Raw genomic sequence first — 18,300 nt, 5'->3', positions numbered from 1 at the left:
GACATCGTGCTGCGCGTTGTATGGCGCGCTTCGATGCTGTGAGATGGGTCGTTGCGACTTAAGTCGCGTGTGTTTAGTTGATGTGCCCCGGGGTACGACAGTGCACCTTCCCGAGATGGCGCGTTTGGTTATCTGCGGCATAGCGCAATCCGATCATGCCCACGGACGTCGAGCTCTTCCGCCCGGCGGCGACGATCGCCATGTACGCAGACGTGCGCCATGCGACGCTGCAGAACGGTCTCAAGGTCGAGTACGCGGTCCATGGCGCCGACGACGCGCCCGAGAAGGTCCTTCTCATCATGGGCCTCATGGCCGAGAAGGAAGCATGGCTGCCGGTGATCGCGACGCTCCTGGACCCGAGCTCGCCGTCGGCGCGCCGCTATCAGTGTGTGACGTTTGACAACCGCGGCGTTGGCGGCACGGACCACCCCGCGGGGCTGTACACTACGTCGATGCTCGCGACCGACGCGCTGCAGCTGCTCGACCACCTCGGATGGCGCCACGCCCACATCGTTGGCCTGAGGTATGCGCTTGATTCGGATTGCAGCGTATCACCAAGCATATTCGCGTAGCATGGGCGGCATGATCGCGCAGGAGCTCGCGTCGGCGGCGCCGGAGCGCGTCAAGTCGCTCGGGCTCGTTGTGACGTCGCCCGGCTTTATCCAAGGCGCGACGCCCCGCCCGATGCAACTCGGAGGCTACTGGGAGCTCGCGAAGAACCTCTTTTCGACGTCGCGCCACGAAATTGCGACCAAGATGATCCACGTGCTTTACACGGAGGAGTACCTCAGCCGCACCGACGAGGACGGCGTCGCGTTCGGCAATCACGTCTACAACTACCACTGGGAACGTCTCGCCCACAGCCGGGCGACGGTGAGAGGCATGTGCGGCCAGTACTCGGCGGTACTTCGCCACCACATGAGCGCCGCGCGCTTGCGAGCGATTGCGAAAGCCGGGTTTCCGATCTTGATCATTGGCGCGCGACGGGATCGACTCTTGCATCCGAACAACTCGGACATCCTCGCGGACCTCCTAAAGGGGGCGAAGACGCGCAAAATCATTTACGAAGATGCGGCGCATGGCGCCCACATTGAAAAGCGAGTGGAGGTCGCCATGGCCCTCAACGAGCACTTCCAGACGCGAAGCCAATTGTAGCAACGACATTTTAATCTCGAGCCATGTGTTGCCTTTCGAGGGTCCATATTAATGTTGTTGTACTATTAGTAGCCGGTGGGAGGTGTGTAGGGCCGTGCCCATGAAGGGGACGGGGTTCAGGATTCTGCAAAAGACTGAGCGAGCGCGAAGACCAAACGACAAGTGATCCAAGGGACAGAACGTCAAGGGTTAGACCTTGCACTATAGTGCAATCAACAACCGCGACGTGATCGGCATCGCACGCACAAAGAGAAGCGTTGGAGCTCACCCCCAAAGGCTCGTGCAACTTGTGCATTCGCTGACAAGGACGGCACTTGGGGTGAAACCTCTGACAATCGATGCGACCCGATCACCGACATCTTGTGCCGCTCCATTCGGGTGTCCTTAGCGCCACCACAACCAGCGATGACTCGTAGAAGCAATGCTTGGTGGTCTGCGCGCTGTGATCAGCTCTAGACGCATGTGGATTCATTGCAAATGAGGCTTATGCGACCTCCAAAAGTTGGTACGGCTTTAAATGTGGCTAAATATGGTTGTTTGTGGCAAGTGCCATTTATGATTGTTTGGCTTATAATTCATTCTATACACCTCAAACGCCGGCGCGGTATAGCCCGTTCAGCTCTAAACAGTGCCTTCTATTGCTGTGCCAAGCTGGAGCGACTTCATTTTAAATCGAGGTATGGTCGCCCGACCGACCCGGGGGCGATGTCAGGGCCAAAGATCGCTTGGGATTGGTCGAAAATAGATCAAATGCGCTAATCAAACGTGATCCACACTATTTTATGACGAGAAGATTGTTGAGCTTTGAGCTGGCGCCAGCTGCTGGCGCCGTGATCACGTTCCGACAGCAATCGGGTTCAAGCTGTGTAGTGTTTGGTGCTTTATATATTGTCATTTATGTCTACTACTACGGCGTACTCTAGCTACAGAAGACCCAACTCGTGGGCCTTGGCCAGCAACCCGCGCAGCAAGGTCTCTTCGTACTCGAGCGCCACGTCCCGATGCCCCGGAGGAACCGGTGCGAGGACCAAGTACGGCTCGAGAGCCATCGGCTGCCGTGTCTGGATCGCTGTGATGGCGCGAACGAGCGTATCGATCGCTACCACGCGCTCGTTTGGAGTCCAGAGCAATGGTGGCGCGTGCTGGAAGTTGCTGGTTTGAGGAAGGCGGTGGAGACACGGTGCTTGTTCAAGAATCACTTGTTGCATGATCGCCATCGGCGACTTGCTTTCGGTGCACTCTGCGTCGGTGTCGGTTTGGTCGGCGGCTGAATCAGCCACAATTTCTGGCACCGGTGCGATCGAGTTGCTTGGAATGCTGTCCGTGGTGTCGTCGAGGGTCGTCGTCGTCGGCGGCGGCGTGTTGGGTTCAGCTGCTTGTTGCAGGCGTGCAATAGCTGCGTTCTGCTCGTCAATGGTCCGTTGCGCCACTGCGAGCTTCGTCGTGAGCTCCTGGATTCGAGCCTCAGCCATCTCGAGTGGTGTTGCAGCCTCCGGGGCTGGCGTCGCTGAGCGCACTGGGGCTGGCGTGGTGGTGGCAGCTGCGGCTGCCTTCTTGCGGAGATCAACCGCAGGCTTGGTCGTTTTGGCTGCCGGCTTGGTCGTCTTGGCCGCCGGCTTGGTCGTCTTGGCTGCCGGCTTGGTCATGGAGCGAGCCACGGGTGTCTTCTTGGGCTGCGGCTTGGGGCTCGGCACAGGCTTGGCCGCCATGCGCGCTTCTTTCGCCTTGCGGCGCTGCTCGGTGGCGTAGAGAGCAGGGTATGTCTCGCGGAAGAGCTGTTCCTCGCGCGCGCGGCGCTTGGCCTCCTTGTCTTGGACGTGCTGGCTGTTGTAGAGCATGGTGTTTGCGATTATGACGCGCTGCAAGACGCCATTTCGCTCGCTGTAAAAGCGATATTGCAGGTTTTTCCCTTGTGAAGCGACAGGGTGTGCTAGCTTTTACTCGCAGCCTTTACAGGCGACGTTCAACATCGCTGGTACTCGCCGCCTCGGCATGTACGCTCGACTAAGTTCTGCAAGCAGCGTGCAAAGCCAGCCAACTCTATTTCCTTCAGGCAAACAAGTTGCATCCTCGCAATAGCCCGTGTGGCTTCCCGACCTAATGTGAAAAACGCTACTTCGACAATGGTTCATCCAATATCATCTTTTCTCGGCAAACGGTCCCCTGACGGTGGTGATGTTTCCCTCTTTATCGCTAGAAAAGTGCCATATCTTTTGGAATGTCCACTCCACTGCACACTGTTGCGGATGCGTTGTTTGATAAGTTGGGAAAATGTGCTCGGTCGCAACCTCGGATCGTCTTTACCAAGCTGTACATCATTCCAAGGCACAGCCAATGTACTTGGGGGTGTTGCGAGGTGGCTGCTTTGAGTCAAAGCATTGAAATACGCGGTAGACCATCGCTGGGGCGTCGAGTATGAAGGGAAAAGGGCGCTCATATGTCTTTTCTCAGCAATCGGGCCCCAGACTGTGGTGATGTTTTTCTCTCTATCGATGGAAGAGGGCTTGAGGGTTTGGAACACCCAATCCGCTGTACACTATTGTCGTTCGATGCGTTTGTAAAACGTTTTGCTCGCAACCTCGCCACCTTAGATCACCTTTGCCACCCCGTCCATCATGCCACTACCCAACGAGTGCTGCGGAGGCTTGGGGCACCCGTCAAGAAACTAGAGAGCACACATGGTTCGGGCAAGTTTGCGTTGTAGCTGCACGGTTGGTACAGCCTAGCCCGTTCTTATCCGAGGACACGAAGCGATGACAGAATCGACAACGCGGAGCAACCAAGATGTGTGCATTCGAGTCGAAACCTCCAGAAGGTCGAGCTCTTCTCGACAAACCACTGCAATAATAAACAACGGCGTGAGCTAAACCTCTCTGTCTCGGCATGCACTCGGTCCTTTGGATCCCACATAGAACAAACACGTGCTGGGCTGCCACGTCATGGTTGTATCCAACTGTGCAGTGTACGTCGGTGGTACACATGCTACTCGACACAGTGGAGCTGCGCTGGTTTAATCTGCGCGTGCTGCACTGCACTGCTACGGAGCGGGTGGTATCGTTGGCGCCGATCCGGTAGGTCCAGCGCGGGAAACTTGGGACCGAGATGCTCGAAATAGTGTATGGTTCTCCCTTTCCAGCCAGATGGTTTTGGAACAAGCCGCAAGATCCGATGCGAGTGCAAGCTGCGGTGGCGCTGCTGGCAGGCGCTGCGGCCGCGTGTCCGTACGCAGCTCTGCTGCCGCCCGACGTCTCCAGCGTCGTCGTCGCGTGCCCGGCCAATGCTACGCTGTGCACAGTGGATCGCGCCTGCGGGGCCATAGCACCGTGCAGCCCGCTGCCAGGCGTCTTGGATCTTCGCTGCAGTGGCAGCCCAGCCTTGGGCGATCTGTCTGCCACCAACGTCAGCGATCTCTCGGTCATGTGCACGAAGCTCAACCTAGAGGCCCTCGTGCTGCCGGCGCTCGCCTCCTTGTACGCGATGCCTTGACGCTTCGGACGCATCATGCAGCAATCTCTTGGCGTAGCACTGTCCAGAACTGCAGCATCGAACGCATGCCCTCTGCGCTACAATGGCCACCTTCTCTCTTGACCATGTATGTAACCACCGTCAGAGGCCAATGACAACACGAGCGCCAATGGTTGTAGGGACCTTGCCAACACCTCGTTGCAGTCCGTTCCAGCCGGCTTGCCGCACCGTCTACGCGATCTGTGCGCTACATCTTCGGTGCAACTCCCTCTAACCTCACATGGCTAGGCGACTGGATGACAACGACTTGTCTCGCAGCACAGCAAGCTTGGATTCGCTTCCGACGTCGCTGCGGCGCCTGTAGGTTCTTCCCTAGATCTCGAAGCGGGGCCATATGATCGCATGGCAGGTCGCTGCAGGCATGCCACTTGCGCGAGCTTCGCAACCTCGACTGGCGCCACCTCCAATTCCTGTACGTAGACAGCCTTGTCATCATTCTGCGTCTCATGACACCGTGCAGGCACCTCGGGCACAACCCGCAGCTACGCACCCTCGCCAACGTCAGCCTCCACGCGTCGCACCTTGTCGCCTTGTATGATGATAGCCGATGGGCCGGTATTCTGCGTACTGACCGCCCGCGCTAGCTCGTGCGACGGCTGCAACCTCTCGTCTGTCATGCTTGACGCTTCCTCGTACCAAGCGCTCAACGCACTCTCGCCGTCCACCGACGCCAAAGGCTTTGCCGTTGACAACAGCACGGCGATTGAGGCGAGCGTCGCCGAGTGCGACCGCCACCACGCAGCGCGCAAGCCGCTGTGGGCAGCGCACGGCCACAAGTTCTTCGTGTGCGTCCTTCCCCGTACGTCCTCTGCTTCGTTGCGCTTTGACTCATAATAAGTGTGTGGACCAGAGATCGACGTGCAGTACACCAACCGTACGGCTCTCTCGCGCATGCTGCCATGTCTCTCATCGCCCTGTAGTCTGGTCGACGATCGGTGTCGCCGTCACAAGCTCGGCGTTTCTGGCCCTCGTCGTCGTCGGCGGCTGCCTCTTGCGCCGCGACCGAAGAGCACGGCAGGCCAAGCAGCTCGAAGTCCTCAACGACCTCACGCTCGCAGACTTGGCGATGGTGCAGCTCGACGAGACAGCGTTATTGCTCGAGGCGCGCGTCGCCGGACGCGTGTGGCGGGGTCGCTACAAGGGCAGCGTCGTCGCCATCAAGAAGCTGCATGTGCCAACGCCCGCCGAGACGCAGCGCTTCGTCCACGCGATCCACGTCTTGACCACGTACAGGCTCGTTCCAACGACGTGTGTAAGCGTATATGGTAGACTGGACGGCCCGTCGATCGTGCCGTTTCTTGGCGCCGCGTGGACAAGCCCGACCGACCTCAAGTGCGTGCTCGAGTTCATGCCTCATGGCGATCTGCGCAGCTACCTCGCGACAACGCCCGAGGCAGCCGTGCCGTGGAGCCGCAAGGCGCAGTTCCTACGAGACATTTTGAACGGGCTCGTCTACCTCCACGACGCCGTCCCGATGCTCCACGGCTGCCTCGATGCGCGCCACGTCTTACTCGACGCCGACTGCCGCGCGTATCTCTACGGCATGACGGCCACCGCGCTCGGGACTGACAGCAGTGCTGCGAACCGATGGGTGGCGCCCGAGGTGCGTCATGGCGAACCACTCTCAACCGCCGCCGACATCTATGCGCTGGGTATGAATCCTCGTTCTCTTTACAATCGGCTTTTCTCAAAAGAAGAGTGGGGGTAGGGCTCCTGGTGGCCGAGCTCAGCACACACACCGTGCCCGTGCAGCAGATTGAAGGAAACGAGAACGGTGAAGACGGCAGCAGCGAGCTTCCCGTGTTTGCGTCGTCGTGTCCGGCGTGGGTCAGGGACTTGGCTCTCTCGTGCTTGGCGACAGACCCGGTGCACCGCCCGACAGCGCTGGACCTTGTCTCGACGCTGCAGAGCCAACTGAGCGACTGCGCGATGTAGCTCTTTTTGATATTTTGATAGTTTGATACTTTGATATTGACGCGAACCCTCGAACCCTCGTTGTTGCGAGGGTGTACAACATTGTCTGCTACCCGATGAACATGCTAGGAAACAAGAGGCAGGATGGTTCTTCCAAGTCCATAGATCTCTATTATTATCTCCTACTGATGGCTTTGGCAAAAAACGTCTTACACGTACTGCTCAATGCCCTGGAAGTACGACGGCCGCTTGACCCACGAGCGCTTCACGACCTCCTCGTCCGTCGCGAGGCGGAGCGACCCGTCGACGTCGCGCATGTAGAGCGGCGCGCGCTTGGTCGAGATGTCCTTGATGGCAATCTTGAACTTGCCCGTCGGGTTGAGCGCCTTGGCGAAGCTCGGGAGGAGCGTCACCTTGTTCTTCTCGGCGCCGGCCTGGAGGCGCTTGGCCTCGGCCACCGTGAGCTGGTCCGAGAGGTTGCGCTTGCCGTACTGGCGGTGGAGCGGCGGAAGCTCGTCGTGCTCGTCGCTGAGGAAGATGAAGTCGGGTTCGCGGATCTTGTCTTCCTTGTTGTACTCCTCCCACTCTTCGTTGGTCATAAAGTCGGCCTCGGTCATGTCCTCGTCGTTCATGTCCTTGGCATCGTTGTTGCTGCTCGTCTCGAGCGCAAGCTCCTCGATGCTCTTGGAGCGGCCGTGGACCTTGGCCTTCAAGCCGCCCTTGGCCGGCGCCGCGACCTCCTCCTTGGCCTTGGCCTCCTTGAGCGAAAAGACCTGTTCGCGGAGCGCCTCAATCGAGAGGCCGCGCTCGAGGCCCTGGAAGACAATCGTCGCTTCAATGCGCTCGACCGAGACGCGGTTGTCCGTCGAGAGCTTCTTGATCGAGTTGGCGATCGGGTCCGCCATGTAGAGGTCGTAGATGCGCTTGTTGTCGCGCTCGCTGAGGCCGACGCCGCCAGGGTTGAGGTCCACGAAGAACTCGTCGGCCGGGTCGACCTCGGCGACCAGCTCGTCGCCTTCGTCGAGCTCAAAGCCCTCGTCCTCTTCGATCTGGTCGGCGAGCTTGAGGAAGCGCGACGTGTTGGAGGGCACGCTGTCGTTGCCTTCGGACGAGAAGAAGCGGGCGGCGGCCACAGGGCGGAGCGCGGCCGGGCGACGGGCCACCGCGCGGACGACCGCAAGACGAGCGACGGCGCCGAGCATGACAATTGCAGGATTGGCGAACGACTGGTTGAGCTCCAGATCGCACTTGATCGGATCCTCGCATTTATCCGGATATCACGTGACTAAGTGCGAATAGCGCTTCGCGCCAGATCGCTTCAGGAGAGGGCAGATCGCCTAGTACGAGGATGCTCGTCAACGGGTGTTGGCGACGGAGGTGTAGAGAGATCCTTGCTCTACGCACGTAGTAGGGTGATCATGGATTTTCATTGAAAAGAGGGGCCCACCGAGGCGCATGCAGGCTCTTAAATCGGTGGTCGAGAAAAGGCGCGAGCGTCTGTGCGTAGGTAAGCTGTGATGATGTGAAATTGCTTGCAGAGCAAGCGCTGTTCCATGCTATCGGAGCAGAGACTGGATGATGACGGCGGAAGGGGAGAGTGATCCGAGGTATGACGTGGCGCGCCGACATTCGAGTAGAAAGTGCAATGTGGTCCAAACATGATCGACCACTTCAGTCTGTGGGTATGTGGCATTGGGTCTGGACGAGGTAATAAAGACGTCACTGCTTATGATGACGGGTCCCAAGGTCCTGGGACCGACACAGTGTGATCCTGTGTGGAAGATCGACGATGTGGTCCTGGCCATGGACTCGCTGTTTTTCGGCGTGTCTCGATCATCTCGTCTCGGCAACGATACGCAAGGAAATGCACTGCTGTAGCACTTGAGAGCAAACCATCCGTCGCCGTCATCTCAAGCCCGGCATGGAATAAGGGCAGGCACCACGCGTGTGCGCTGTTACTACTCGAGCTGGCTACCCGACGTAGCGATAGGATTGTTCGCCTTGGACATCAACTTGGAGGCTTTGACGTCGCGGTACAGGCGAACAGACTCGGCAAGAGCTTCGAGGTCGCGCTTGCGCACGAGCGATATGTGAGCATTCTTCAACGCCTCACGTCCTTCTCGGGCGCTGCGATGGACTTGTCACGGTGGAGACCGCAAGCATCTCCATGTCCTCAGCCGGGTCGAGCTGCGTCGAGCTGAGCACCGAGACGAGTCAGCGCGTCGAGAGCGCTTGCATAATTGGTATGGGGCACGGAGTGCAACTTGAAAAGTGGGCGGCAACCAACCTCTCACAATACATACCTTTAGAACATGATTATTGAATATAGAATAAATATTAAAAGCCTGACTGGTAGTCTTAATTTTTGTTTGATAATGAATACAATTAGGGCAGTGTAAACCTCTATCAATGAATCTCATGTGATCCAGCAGCCGCTCAGATCTACCACACGTCGCGCTTGGACTTGCAGTCCTCGGTCGCAACTGACCCATTGCTTACATACACTGGGAGTATCCCATGTCCTTCATGGGGATGACAAGCTTTGCGGACCATGACGCGCATGCGACGAGGAAATGCTGCGTAGACAATGAGAGCCTGGCGAAAGACCAGTACGCAGTCAGGATCAACCTCGTACAGATGCCTCTATGAAGGTCACATACTTCAGCTACGAGCAGGTATCAACAGCAAAGGCCCTTGTAGGCACCGGCAGCTGAGCCCATTCGCACCGCGCGTATGGTCCGGATACTAACTTCAACTCCCAAGGGTATCCGGAGGCTACGGGATTGCTCTTTGTGCGATGGCCAAGCCAGTACGAGAGGCCGCGTGCGTCGTTGCGTTCAACCACCTCGACCAAGTGCTCTTTGTGAAGCGGCCCAAGACGGCGAAAGCATGGGCCAACATGATGGTCTTCCCAGGCGGCAAGGTACTGCCAACCTCACGGTACCAGCCACTCCATCGACCGCCTTAGGTCGACGCGTCCGACACGGTGCCGACGCCGGTGTCGGCCTACGCCCACATTCCACCACGGTTCGCTCGCATTTTTACATGCTGCACATATTGACGGAGCTATGACCAGATTCTTTCACTCGGCGGTGCGCGAGCTCTTTGAAGAGGTCGATCTCTCGCTCACGTCGCCACGTTTGAGCCGCCACGTCGACCAAATGACCCGCCGCCAGTGGCGCCACGATATTGTCGACAAGAAGGCAACCTTTGATCAGCTGCTGGCGGCCACCAAGGCGTCGCCCACGTACGATGCACTCCTGCCGTACAAGCAGCTTATAACGCCCGTGACGTCGCCGCATCGCTTCAACACGTGGTTCTTCCTCGCCCAAGTTGGCGCCGCCGACGTTGCCGAGGTGCGTCGATCGCTTTGCATCATGTATTTTGCTGCATACCATCGACGTAGGCGGAGATTCTGCCCTTGGGCACGGAGCTGGACGAGCTCTTGTGGCTCACGCCCGACGACGCGTGGTCGGGGTACCTGGACGGCGACTTCAACTTCGCAACGCCGCAGCTCTATCTGCTGCACGACCTCCGGCGCTTTGGAAGCGTCTCGGCGCTCATGGAGCACACGAAGCGAACGGCACATCAGCCGTCCGAGCCGCTCTTGGCCCAGCGTCTGCCCATCGAGGTACACAAGTTGTCGTCTGTTGGCCTGTAGACTGCAGAAATCTTCATCACGTCATGGGACTAGGACGATGGCGTCATTACGTCCGTCTTCAACGGCGACCCGCTGCACACCGAGTGCACCGACCCAAACGGCCCGCTGCATCGCGTGGTTCTGCACCCCGACCGGTCGCAAACGCTCGTGTCGCTGCTTCCGGATGAGAGAGCATAGGTGTGCGTTCATGGTCAATAATGTCCATGGACAGTTGAAGCATAGTATCCATAAACGGTTGGTGTACGATCCAAGGAGATCTCCTATGGATGGACGTTTCAACGCGCAAGTCGGTGGTTTGGACTTGGTTTCCGCGTCTCTTTGGAGCACATTTTGGGGTGCGTGAGGACCCAGAAAACGCGTCAATTTCGCCCACCACGTGCGATCCTTCATGACAGCGCCAGAGGCCACGGTGCGCTCCCAGAGCCTTGCGATATGCGCTCCTCAGTAGAGGAAGTAGGACCAACTCTTTGAGGCTGCCCGGTTTGGCAACGTAGACCAAGTGCGGATGCTCGCGCGTGACCGTCAATTCCGCATCATGGTAAACTGCACGGACGAGGTAGCAGTCGCTCGTATACGTGTTGCTTCCGCAGCGCAAGGTTGTTTTGTTTGTAGAAAGGCAGGAACGCCTTCATGCTCGCGTCCATGCTGGGACAGCATGACGTGGTCGCATTCTTCCTCGACTGGCTCGTTATCGGAAACGGCACGTACAATATGAACCTCGCCGACAACGTGCGCTGCATGAAGATGTCAAGGCAAAGACCCTTTCGACGCTGCGCACGTAGGAGGGCAAAACTGCGCTGATGCTGGCGTTGGCCCATGGACACGCCGGTATTGCCACTCTTCTTCTTGGAAGAGGAGCAGAGCACAGTCGCATCGATAAGGTACATACGTCGCACGACAGCGTAGGCGTTGAAAGAGATTTTCTTGTAGAGTGGCCAGACGGCGTTGATGCTTGCCTCGTTCATCGGATGCACCGACGTGGTTTACACACTTCTCGCGCAGTTAGCAAATGCAAATCTTATTGATAGCGTACGCATGCCACTCTGTCTTGATTAAAAAGGGCGCCTCTGTAGGAGGGCAAGACAGCGCTGACGTTGGCGTCCGTCAATGGCCATGACCGCGTGGTCAAACTCCTGCTTGACGCCAACGCGTCCATGCATGCAATCGACAACGTAATCAATCGCGTTGAGATGCTATTGCCGAGGGTACGAGTCGTTCTGTAGGAAGAACGAACGGCGTTGATGTTGGCGTCGATCCATGGCTGCGACGCTGTTGTCAGACATCTATTGCACGCCGGCGCTGCCGTCAACTTTACGAACCCGGTTCCATGTCGGAGAAGGCAGCGCTGCTTGCTCAGTCGCTCGTAGGACGACCAAACTGCGCTCCACATGGCCGCTTTGCATGGCCACGAAACGGTGGTGCGGCGTCTTCTCAACGTGGACGCAAAACCCAACATTCTCGATTGCGTACAGAATCGCTCTCAGTGTTGAGGAGATTGAAACTCATTTTTCTAGAACGGCAGAACACCACTTATGATGGCGGCCATGCACGGCCACGAGATTGCGGTCAAATGGCTTCTCGATGCCGATGCGCAAGTGAACCGAAGCGACAGAGTACGACCCCTCAGTTTGTCATTCCCGTTAGAGCGCTATTGTTGTAGACCGACACGACAGCGCTGATGCTAGCCAGCGCCAACGGTCACGATCGCGTCGTTCAACGCTTGCTTGCCGCCGGCGCCAACGTTGATCTCTGCGACAGCGTACGCAGCAAAAGCTCATGTAGATCGTAACATCGTCGGGCGCCTTGCTGTAGAATGGCTACACCGCACTGTTCCTCGCATCTCGTCAAGGACACAGTCCCATCGTGCAGCGACTCCGGAACGCGGGAGCTGTCTTGAGCCTTAACCCAATGACACCCGAGGTGCCTGTTTGAAACACAGCCGTCAAGTGACATCACCTCCTATTAACAATACAATTGTCATGTCACGTTCGATCGATGTTGGTGCCAACAGACACGAAAACCAACGAGGTGGGCTCGTTCCAGTGTCGTATTTCCCAATTGATTTTTTGCAGGAGCGTCATCTGCACAAGCTACTTCACCGTAGACGGGTCGAGAGCTGCGCTGGTTTTTCCCGCCGTCACCGCGAAGGAAGAGCCTGCGGCCGTAGAGCTCCAAGCTCGCTTCACATTCTTCATCGCATCTGAGTACCGGAAAGACTCTTTTTCCGTGGTCGTAGCATGAGTGAATGCGACTGCGAACGCATTCGTAGCACGCACGACAGTCAAGAGGTGCCCAAGAAGAGAAAGATTCTGCGCGCCAAGACGAGACGGTAATCCAACGGACGATTCCAATCCCAGCAAACTGTCGCGGCGACAGCGTACATATGGTCATCATATACATGAACAGATCAGTGCATGCGCTCTCTATCAACGACTGTCTGTGTTTTCGTATGGTAGATCGCAGGGTCCGCTTGGCGCCAAGGCATCTAAATGTCTTGGCACGATATACTGCCACGTATATATAGACCTCACAAAGAGTACGTGAAGTGCATATGATAAGAATTACAATTTCACAAGCAATGAGAAGTCGCAAATTTAGGAATGACAACACACAACACACCAATCGCATCGCAGGGTAGTCCTATCATCGACATGTCGCTTCTACCTTTATTATTTATGGCAGTTTTGCTGTTTCAGGTTCAACCGCTTTTAAAAGTGGCCAGTGTGAGCCGCTGTGCACCTTTGGTTTGGCGCTCACTTCCGCTCCTTGACCCGCCGAGAGCTGACTTGTGCATCAGTCTTCCCATGGCGGCGCCTGCGACTACGGTTAGCTACAATATCGCTATAGCGGGACGAGCTCAGTGGCGAGCTTTGTAGTACCCGCTCATCATGGCAGCCCGGGATGGCAACCTTGCCGAAGTCCGTCGACTCTTGGGTACCAATTGCGACCTTAACGTCAAGAACAAGGTTTGCAGCGGATATATCAGGATTGCTTCACGAATCGATGTGTAGGAGGGCAAGACGGCGCTGATGCTGGCGGCCGCCAACGGTCGCGCCCAAGTGGTGGTCGAGCTACTTCAACGCTCGGCCGACATGAGTTGCATCGACATTGTCGGCTTGACCACCATGTATATTTCGTAAACAGCAAACACACTGTGTAGGAAGGAAGGACGGCATTGATGCTGGCCTCGGCCAACGGACACGTCCACGTGGTCCAACACCTTGAATCCAACTCGGGCCCTCTTGGCCTCATGGACAATGTAAGGTGCTTTGCTGCATCGGATGCTCTGCTGACAATTAGATTGTAGAAAGGGCAAACAGCGTTGATGCTGGCGTCTGTGAATGGACACGTGGACGTGGTGCAACGCCTTCTTGACCGCTCGGCGGACCCTAACCTCATTGATCTGGTTCGTGCATTGCAATGACCATGGTGTTGACAGTCCACCTTTCTGTAGAACGGCAACACGGCATTGATGCTGGCGATAACAAGCGGCCAATTCTACGTGTTTAGTCGTCTTTACAATCGCTCGAACCCTGATATCTTGAATCGGGTACACTCATAGTGATGTGCGTCTCGCTCACTTGAATCATGACGGTAGGATGGTCAGACGACGCTAATGATGGCGCTAACATGTGGACACTCCAACCTGTCGTTGCAACTTCTTGAAAGATGCAAGCTGGACGTTGTCGATCGAGTCGGCTGCGCCGCAATGGCGTCGATTTTTCTGACAAGAATCGTCTGTGTAGGATGGCAAGACGGCGTTGATGATAGCGTCCGCTAAAGGCTACGAAAATGTGGTCCAACGACTCGTTGACCGCTCTGCTACGCTCGACCTTGTTGATCCCGTACATGACACTGCAAATCGTGCTGCGCTTATGCTAATCTTGTAGGAGGGGAAATCAGCGTTGATCCTGGCGATTCAAAACGGGCACGACGCGGTGGCTCGAATTTTGCTTACCCGACGAGCCAACATCAATCTCACCGACGAAGTATGTTGTGTCGTGCTATCGCTTTGCTTGACATGGCTTTTTCGCAGGACGGCAAGACGGCGATGATGAAGGCGTCGATGGCCGGGGACACGAACATGGTGGCATCCATCCTCAAATTCGACCAGAGTGTGGACGTCAGACTCAAGGACAAGGCATGCCGTATGACGAGGCAGCCTTACTCAAGCACGCGTGATTTTAGGACGGGAAGACAGCGCTGATGTTCGCAGCTGGAAATGGCCATGACGCGATCGTCCAACACCTACTACGCGCACTTGCCGACATGAACGCGACCGACAACGTAGGCTGTCGCACATCGCAGCTGGGATATCACTATCCTCTTTTTAGAACTACTCGACAGCGTTGATGATGGCGTCTGCGCGTGGCCAAAATGCCATCGTGAAGCGTCTGCTGATCGCCCACGCCGATGCCGACATCACTGAAAAGGTTCAATGCTCGTGTTGACAGTATTGAACAGTCCGTTGTGCTGCGTAGGATGGCAAGACCGCGCTGCTCATGGCATCTACAAACGGGCATGAAATTGCCGTCAAGTTGCTCATCAATGCCCACGCAGACGTGAATCTCAGCGATCTCGTATTCCTCTTTCTTTTCGTGTGTGGGATGACTCTAGTCAATGCACTCTGTAGCACGGCAAGACGCCGTTGATGATGGCGGCCATGCACGGCCACGAGATTGCGGTCAAATGGCTCCTCAACGCACGTGCCGATGTGGACGTCAGCGACAGAGTACGAACCCTCTGTTAGCCATTCCTTTCGAGCGATACTTTTGTAGAACGACACGACAGCGCTGATGCTCGCCAGCGCCAGCGGTCACGATCGCGTCGTTCAACGCTTGCTTGCCGCCGGCGCCAACGTTCATCTCTGTGACAGCGTACGCAGCATATCTCTAGTACAATTGAATCGTACTATCGTCGGACGCCTGACTGTAGAATGGCCACACCGCACTGCTTCTTGCGTCGCGCCAAGAACACAGTGCCATTGTGCAGCGCCTTCAGAACGCGGGAGCCGCCATGGACCCTGACCCTACGGCAACGACCGACACGAAACCCGCGGTAAATTGGCCGAACGCCATCATGAACTATGACAAACAACAACTTGTCTTCTAGCGTGGTCCTCCGTCGGACGACACCGCTGCCATGCGAAGTGCAAGTGCGAACGATGTTTGCGCCGACAGACACGAAACCAACGAGGCAAGTACAAATCCACATTTCCGAATTGACAATGGACGTTGTGCAGGAGCGTCCATCGGTACACAGCCGCTGGGCCATCGGCGTGTCGAGAGCTGCGCTGGTTTTTCCCGCCACCGCGAAGGAAGAGCCTGCGATCGAAGAGCTCCAAGCTCGCTTCACATTGTGCACCACATCCGAGTAAGTCTCTTCTTTCGTGGTAGTAGCAGCATTGAATGCGGCTGTGATCGCACTCGTAGCACGCACGACAGTCAAGAGGTGCCCAAGAAGAGAAAGGTTCTCCGCGCCAAGACGGGACGGTAATCCAACGGACGATTTAAATCCCAGCAAACTGTCGCGGCGACAGCGCACATATGGCCATTGTATACATGAACGAATCAATGCATGCGCTTTCTTTCAACGATTGTTTGTGCTTTTGTATGGTAGATCACAAGGTCCGCCTGGTGCCAAGACGTCGACTCTAGATCTCTTGGAACGACATACTGCCACGTATATAATAGACCTTACAAAGAGTAGGTGGAGTGCATATGATAAGAATTACAAAATTTTCAAAAGCAATGCAAAGTCGCAAATTTAGGAATGACAAAACACAGGACACGAATCGCATCACAGGGGTCGTATTCTCGACATGTTGCTTGTACCTTTATCATTTATGGCAGTTTTGCCGTTTCAAGCTCAACCGCTTTTAAAAGTGGAGGGTGAAGAGCTGCTCCCTTGGTTTGGCGCTCACTTTCGCTCCTTGACCTGCCGAGAGCTGACTTGTGCATCGGTCTTCCCATGGCGGCGCCTGCGACTACGGTTGTCTAAGAAATCGCTACAACGGGACGAGCTCAGTGGCAACCTTTGTAGTATCCGCTCATCGAGGCCGCCCGGGATGGCAACCTTGCCGAAGTCCGTCGACTCTTGGGCATCAATTGTAATCTCAACGTCAAGAACGAGGTTGCTTGTAGCAGACGTATTGTGCAAGCTTATCAACCTCTTTGGGTAGGAGGGAAGGACCGCACTCATGCTGGCCTCGGCCAACGGACATTTATACGTCGTTCAAAGCCTTGACGCCTACTCGGGCACTCTAGACCTCGTCGACAATGTATGGCGTTCTGTTGCATCGGATGATCTGCTGACAATCAGATTGTAGAATGGGCAGACAGCATTGATGCTGGCGTCTGTGAATGGACACGTGACCGTGGTGCAACGCCTGCTCCAGCGGTCGGCGAACCCAGACCTCACTGATCTGGTTCGTATATTTCAATGACCAAGTGGAGAATATTAGCCTTTCTTTCTGTAGAGCGGCAGCACGGCATTGATGCTGGCGATAACAAACGGCCAAGCGAGCGTGATTCAAAGTCTCATCAACCGGTCGATCCCTGATGTCCTCTATCCAGTACAATACCCTCTTCAGTGATGTATTACTAGTACATGTCTTGCTTACCTGCTTCGTGATGGTAGGATGGCAAGACGGTGCTCATGATGGCGATATCATGTGGACTCGTCGATGTGGCCGCCCAACTTTTGCAAAAATCGCGCAATGTGAACGCAGTCGACCGAGTGCGCTGCGCCGAAAGAGTCGACGGCGTGTTGACAAGAATGACGTGTGTAGGATGGCAAGACAGCGTTGATGATTGCGTCCGCCAAAGGCTACGAAAAAGTGGTGCAGCATTTTATGAACCGATCGAATCGCGACCTTGACCCTGCCGCGCTCGACCTCGTCGATCCCGTACATGACACTGCACTGCGTGAAAGCTAATTTTTGTGTAGGACGGCAACACAGCGTTGATCCTGGCCATTCAAAACGGGCACGACGCGGTGGCTCAGTATTTGATTGCCCAAGGAGCCAACATCAATCTCACGGATAAAGTACGTCCAATGTCTCATAGTGTTACGCTGCCTAACGTCTCTACTTGGTAGGACGACAAGACGGCGTTGATGAAGGCGTCGATGGCCGGAGACACGGGTATGGTGACATCCATCCTCAAATTCGACAAAAGTGTGGACGTCCGGCTTGGAGACAAGGCAACTCGTATGACGAGGCTGCCATACTCAAGCACACGTGATTTTAGGACGGGAAGACAGCGCTGATGTTCGCAGCTGGAAATGGCCATGACGCGATCGTCCAACACCTGCTGCGCTCACTTGCAGACGTGGATGCGACCGACAACGTAGCTCGAATGCAGTGTTGGCGTTGTATACACAGCATTTTGTAGGACTACGTGACAGCGCTGATGATGGCGTCTGCCTGTGGCCAAAACGCAGTAGTCAAGCGTCTACTGGTTGCCCAAGCGGCCTTGAACGCCACCGATACGGTTCAATGCTCGCATCGACAGAATCGTTCACTGAGTTGATTTGCGTACAGTGCGGGCCAATATGATAGGTTCAGCCGTCTTTTTGTGACAGCCGTTACAGTTTTTCACCAACAAGTGTGAAAAGGGTGGCAATCGAAAGCTCTTGCCACAAGCGATCGATTGCCACCGGAATTGGTGAAAAATGTTGGAAATTGGCGGAGGAATCGCTACTAATGGGTTTTGGACCCTGACAAGAAAGATAGGTTCAAGGTCAACCTGCCGTCATTTGACGATTTCTACTGACGACCGAAGGCGCGAGGTAGGCTGAAATTGATCATTAGTGCGTGTACGACATATAACCTGCGTGTTAGGGTGGCAATGGGCCGAGGAAAGGCTTTAACCTCGTACGAACAGGGGCAAATTGCTGCTTTTGCCTCCCAGGGCTTCAGCCAACGCCGTATCGCGCAGGAGATTGGCCGAGCGCAAAACGCAGTCTGCCACTACCTCAAGGACCCCGAAAATTACGGCAAGCGCTATAAGAAGGGCCGTCCGTGCATTCTAAAGCCACGAGAT

The 18,300-nt window shown here is 56.0% G+C and overlaps 7 protein-coding genes across 7 annotated transcripts; 6 read left to right on the top strand and 1 right to left on the bottom strand.

Moving 5' to 3' along the window:
* Window positions 1–150: 150 nt before the first annotated feature.
* SPRG_11925 (hypothetical protein) lies at window positions 151–1,201 on the top strand. Its single transcript, XM_012350803.1, has 2 exons — window positions 151–523; window positions 573–1,201. The coding sequence occupies exons 1-2, from the start codon at window positions 156–158 to the stop codon at window positions 1,153–1,155; spliced, it is 951 nt and encodes a 316-aa protein (XP_012206193.1). The 5' UTR covers window positions 151–155; the 3' UTR covers window positions 1,156–1,201.
* Window positions 1,202–5,126: 3,925 nt separating this feature from the next.
* On the top strand, window positions 5,127–6,615 carry SPRG_11924 (TKL protein kinase; the record flags this gene model as incomplete). Its single annotated transcript, XM_012350802.1, has 6 exons — window positions 5,127–5,212; window positions 5,265–5,479; window positions 5,531–5,554; window positions 5,601–5,907; window positions 5,950–6,332; window positions 6,389–6,615. 6 exons carry the CDS (start codon window positions 5,127–5,129, stop codon window positions 6,613–6,615), a joined length of 1,242 nt encoding a protein of 413 aa, XP_012206192.1.
* A 124-nt stretch (window positions 6,616–6,739) lies between these two features.
* On the bottom strand, window positions 6,740–7,808 carry SPRG_11923 (hypothetical protein). The gene has a single exon (XM_012350801.1). The coding sequence runs from the start codon at window positions 7,794–7,796 to the stop codon at window positions 6,804–6,806; it is 993 nt and encodes a 330-aa protein (XP_012206191.1). The 5' UTR covers window positions 7,797–7,808; the 3' UTR covers window positions 6,740–6,803.
* A 1,854-nt stretch (window positions 7,809–9,662) lies between these two features.
* SPRG_11922 (hypothetical protein) lies at window positions 9,663–10,255 on the top strand (the record flags this gene model as incomplete). The annotated part of the gene is made up of 2 exons (XM_012350800.1): window positions 9,663–9,950; window positions 10,001–10,255. 2 exons carry the CDS (start codon window positions 9,663–9,665, stop codon window positions 10,253–10,255), a joined length of 543 nt encoding a protein of 180 aa, XP_012206190.1.
* Window positions 10,256–10,643: 388 nt separating this feature from the next.
* Window positions 10,644–11,046, top strand: SPRG_21066 (hypothetical protein; the record flags this gene model as incomplete). The annotated part of the gene is made up of 4 exons (XM_012350852.1): window positions 10,644–10,664; window positions 10,713–10,811; window positions 10,868–10,984; window positions 11,038–11,046. Coding segments are annotated over 4 exons (246 nt in total), but the record flags the coding sequence as incomplete, so codon positions are not given.
* Window positions 11,047–11,214: 168 nt separating this feature from the next.
* Window positions 11,215–15,367, top strand: SPRG_21065 (hypothetical protein; the record flags this gene model as incomplete). The annotated part of the gene is made up of 16 exons (XM_012350851.1): window positions 11,215–11,284; window positions 11,329–11,427; window positions 11,479–11,577; window positions 11,770–11,868; window positions 11,916–12,014; window positions 12,068–12,175; window positions 13,267–13,365; window positions 13,416–13,514; window positions 13,563–13,661; window positions 14,002–14,100; window positions 14,146–14,244; window positions 14,444–14,542; window positions 14,737–14,835; window positions 14,889–14,987; window positions 15,034–15,132; window positions 15,191–15,367. The coding sequence occupies exons 2-16, from the start codon at window positions 11,410–11,412 to the stop codon at window positions 15,365–15,367; spliced, it is 1,491 nt and encodes a 496-aa protein (XP_012206241.1). The 5' UTR covers window positions 11,215–11,284; window positions 11,329–11,409.
* A 1,237-nt stretch (window positions 15,368–16,604) lies between these two features.
* Window positions 16,605–17,524, top strand: SPRG_22289 (hypothetical protein; the record flags this gene model as incomplete). The annotated part of the gene is made up of 6 exons (XM_012350857.1): window positions 16,605–16,682; window positions 16,734–16,829; window positions 16,895–16,993; window positions 17,046–17,162; window positions 17,204–17,302; window positions 17,354–17,524. Exons 2-6 carry the CDS (start codon window positions 16,752–16,754, stop codon window positions 17,522–17,524), a joined length of 564 nt encoding a protein of 187 aa, XP_012206247.1. The 5' UTR covers window positions 16,605–16,682; window positions 16,734–16,751.
* Window positions 17,525–18,300: the final 776 nt, after the last annotated feature.

The sequence above is a fragment of the Saprolegnia parasitica genome (genome assembly GCF_000151545.1).
Source record: "Saprolegnia parasitica CBS 223.65 unplaced genomic scaffold supercont2.70, whole genome shotgun sequence".
NCBI classification, from domain to species: domain Eukaryota; phylum Oomycota; class Saprolegniomycetes; order Saprolegniales; family Saprolegniaceae; genus Saprolegnia; species Saprolegnia parasitica.
The sequence above is the reverse complement of the archived record's forward strand: the minus strand, read 5'-3'. Positions and strand labels throughout refer to the sequence as shown.

What these genes read in the sequence shown, in the direction of transcription:
- SPRG_11925 (XM_012350803.1), top strand. Translation starts at nt 156, where the DNA reads ATGCCCACGGACGTCGAGCTCTTCCGCCCGGCGGCGACGATCGCCATG. An exon ending in GCCCACATCGTTGGCCTGAG is followed by an intron (nt 524 to 572) that starts GTATGCGCTTGA and finishes ATATTCGCGTAG; the next exon opens with CATGGGCGGCATGATCGCGC.
- SPRG_11923 (XM_012350801.1), bottom strand. Translation starts at nt 7,796, where the DNA reads ATGCTCGGCGCCGTCGCTCGTCTTGCGGTCGTCCGCGCGGTGGCCCGT.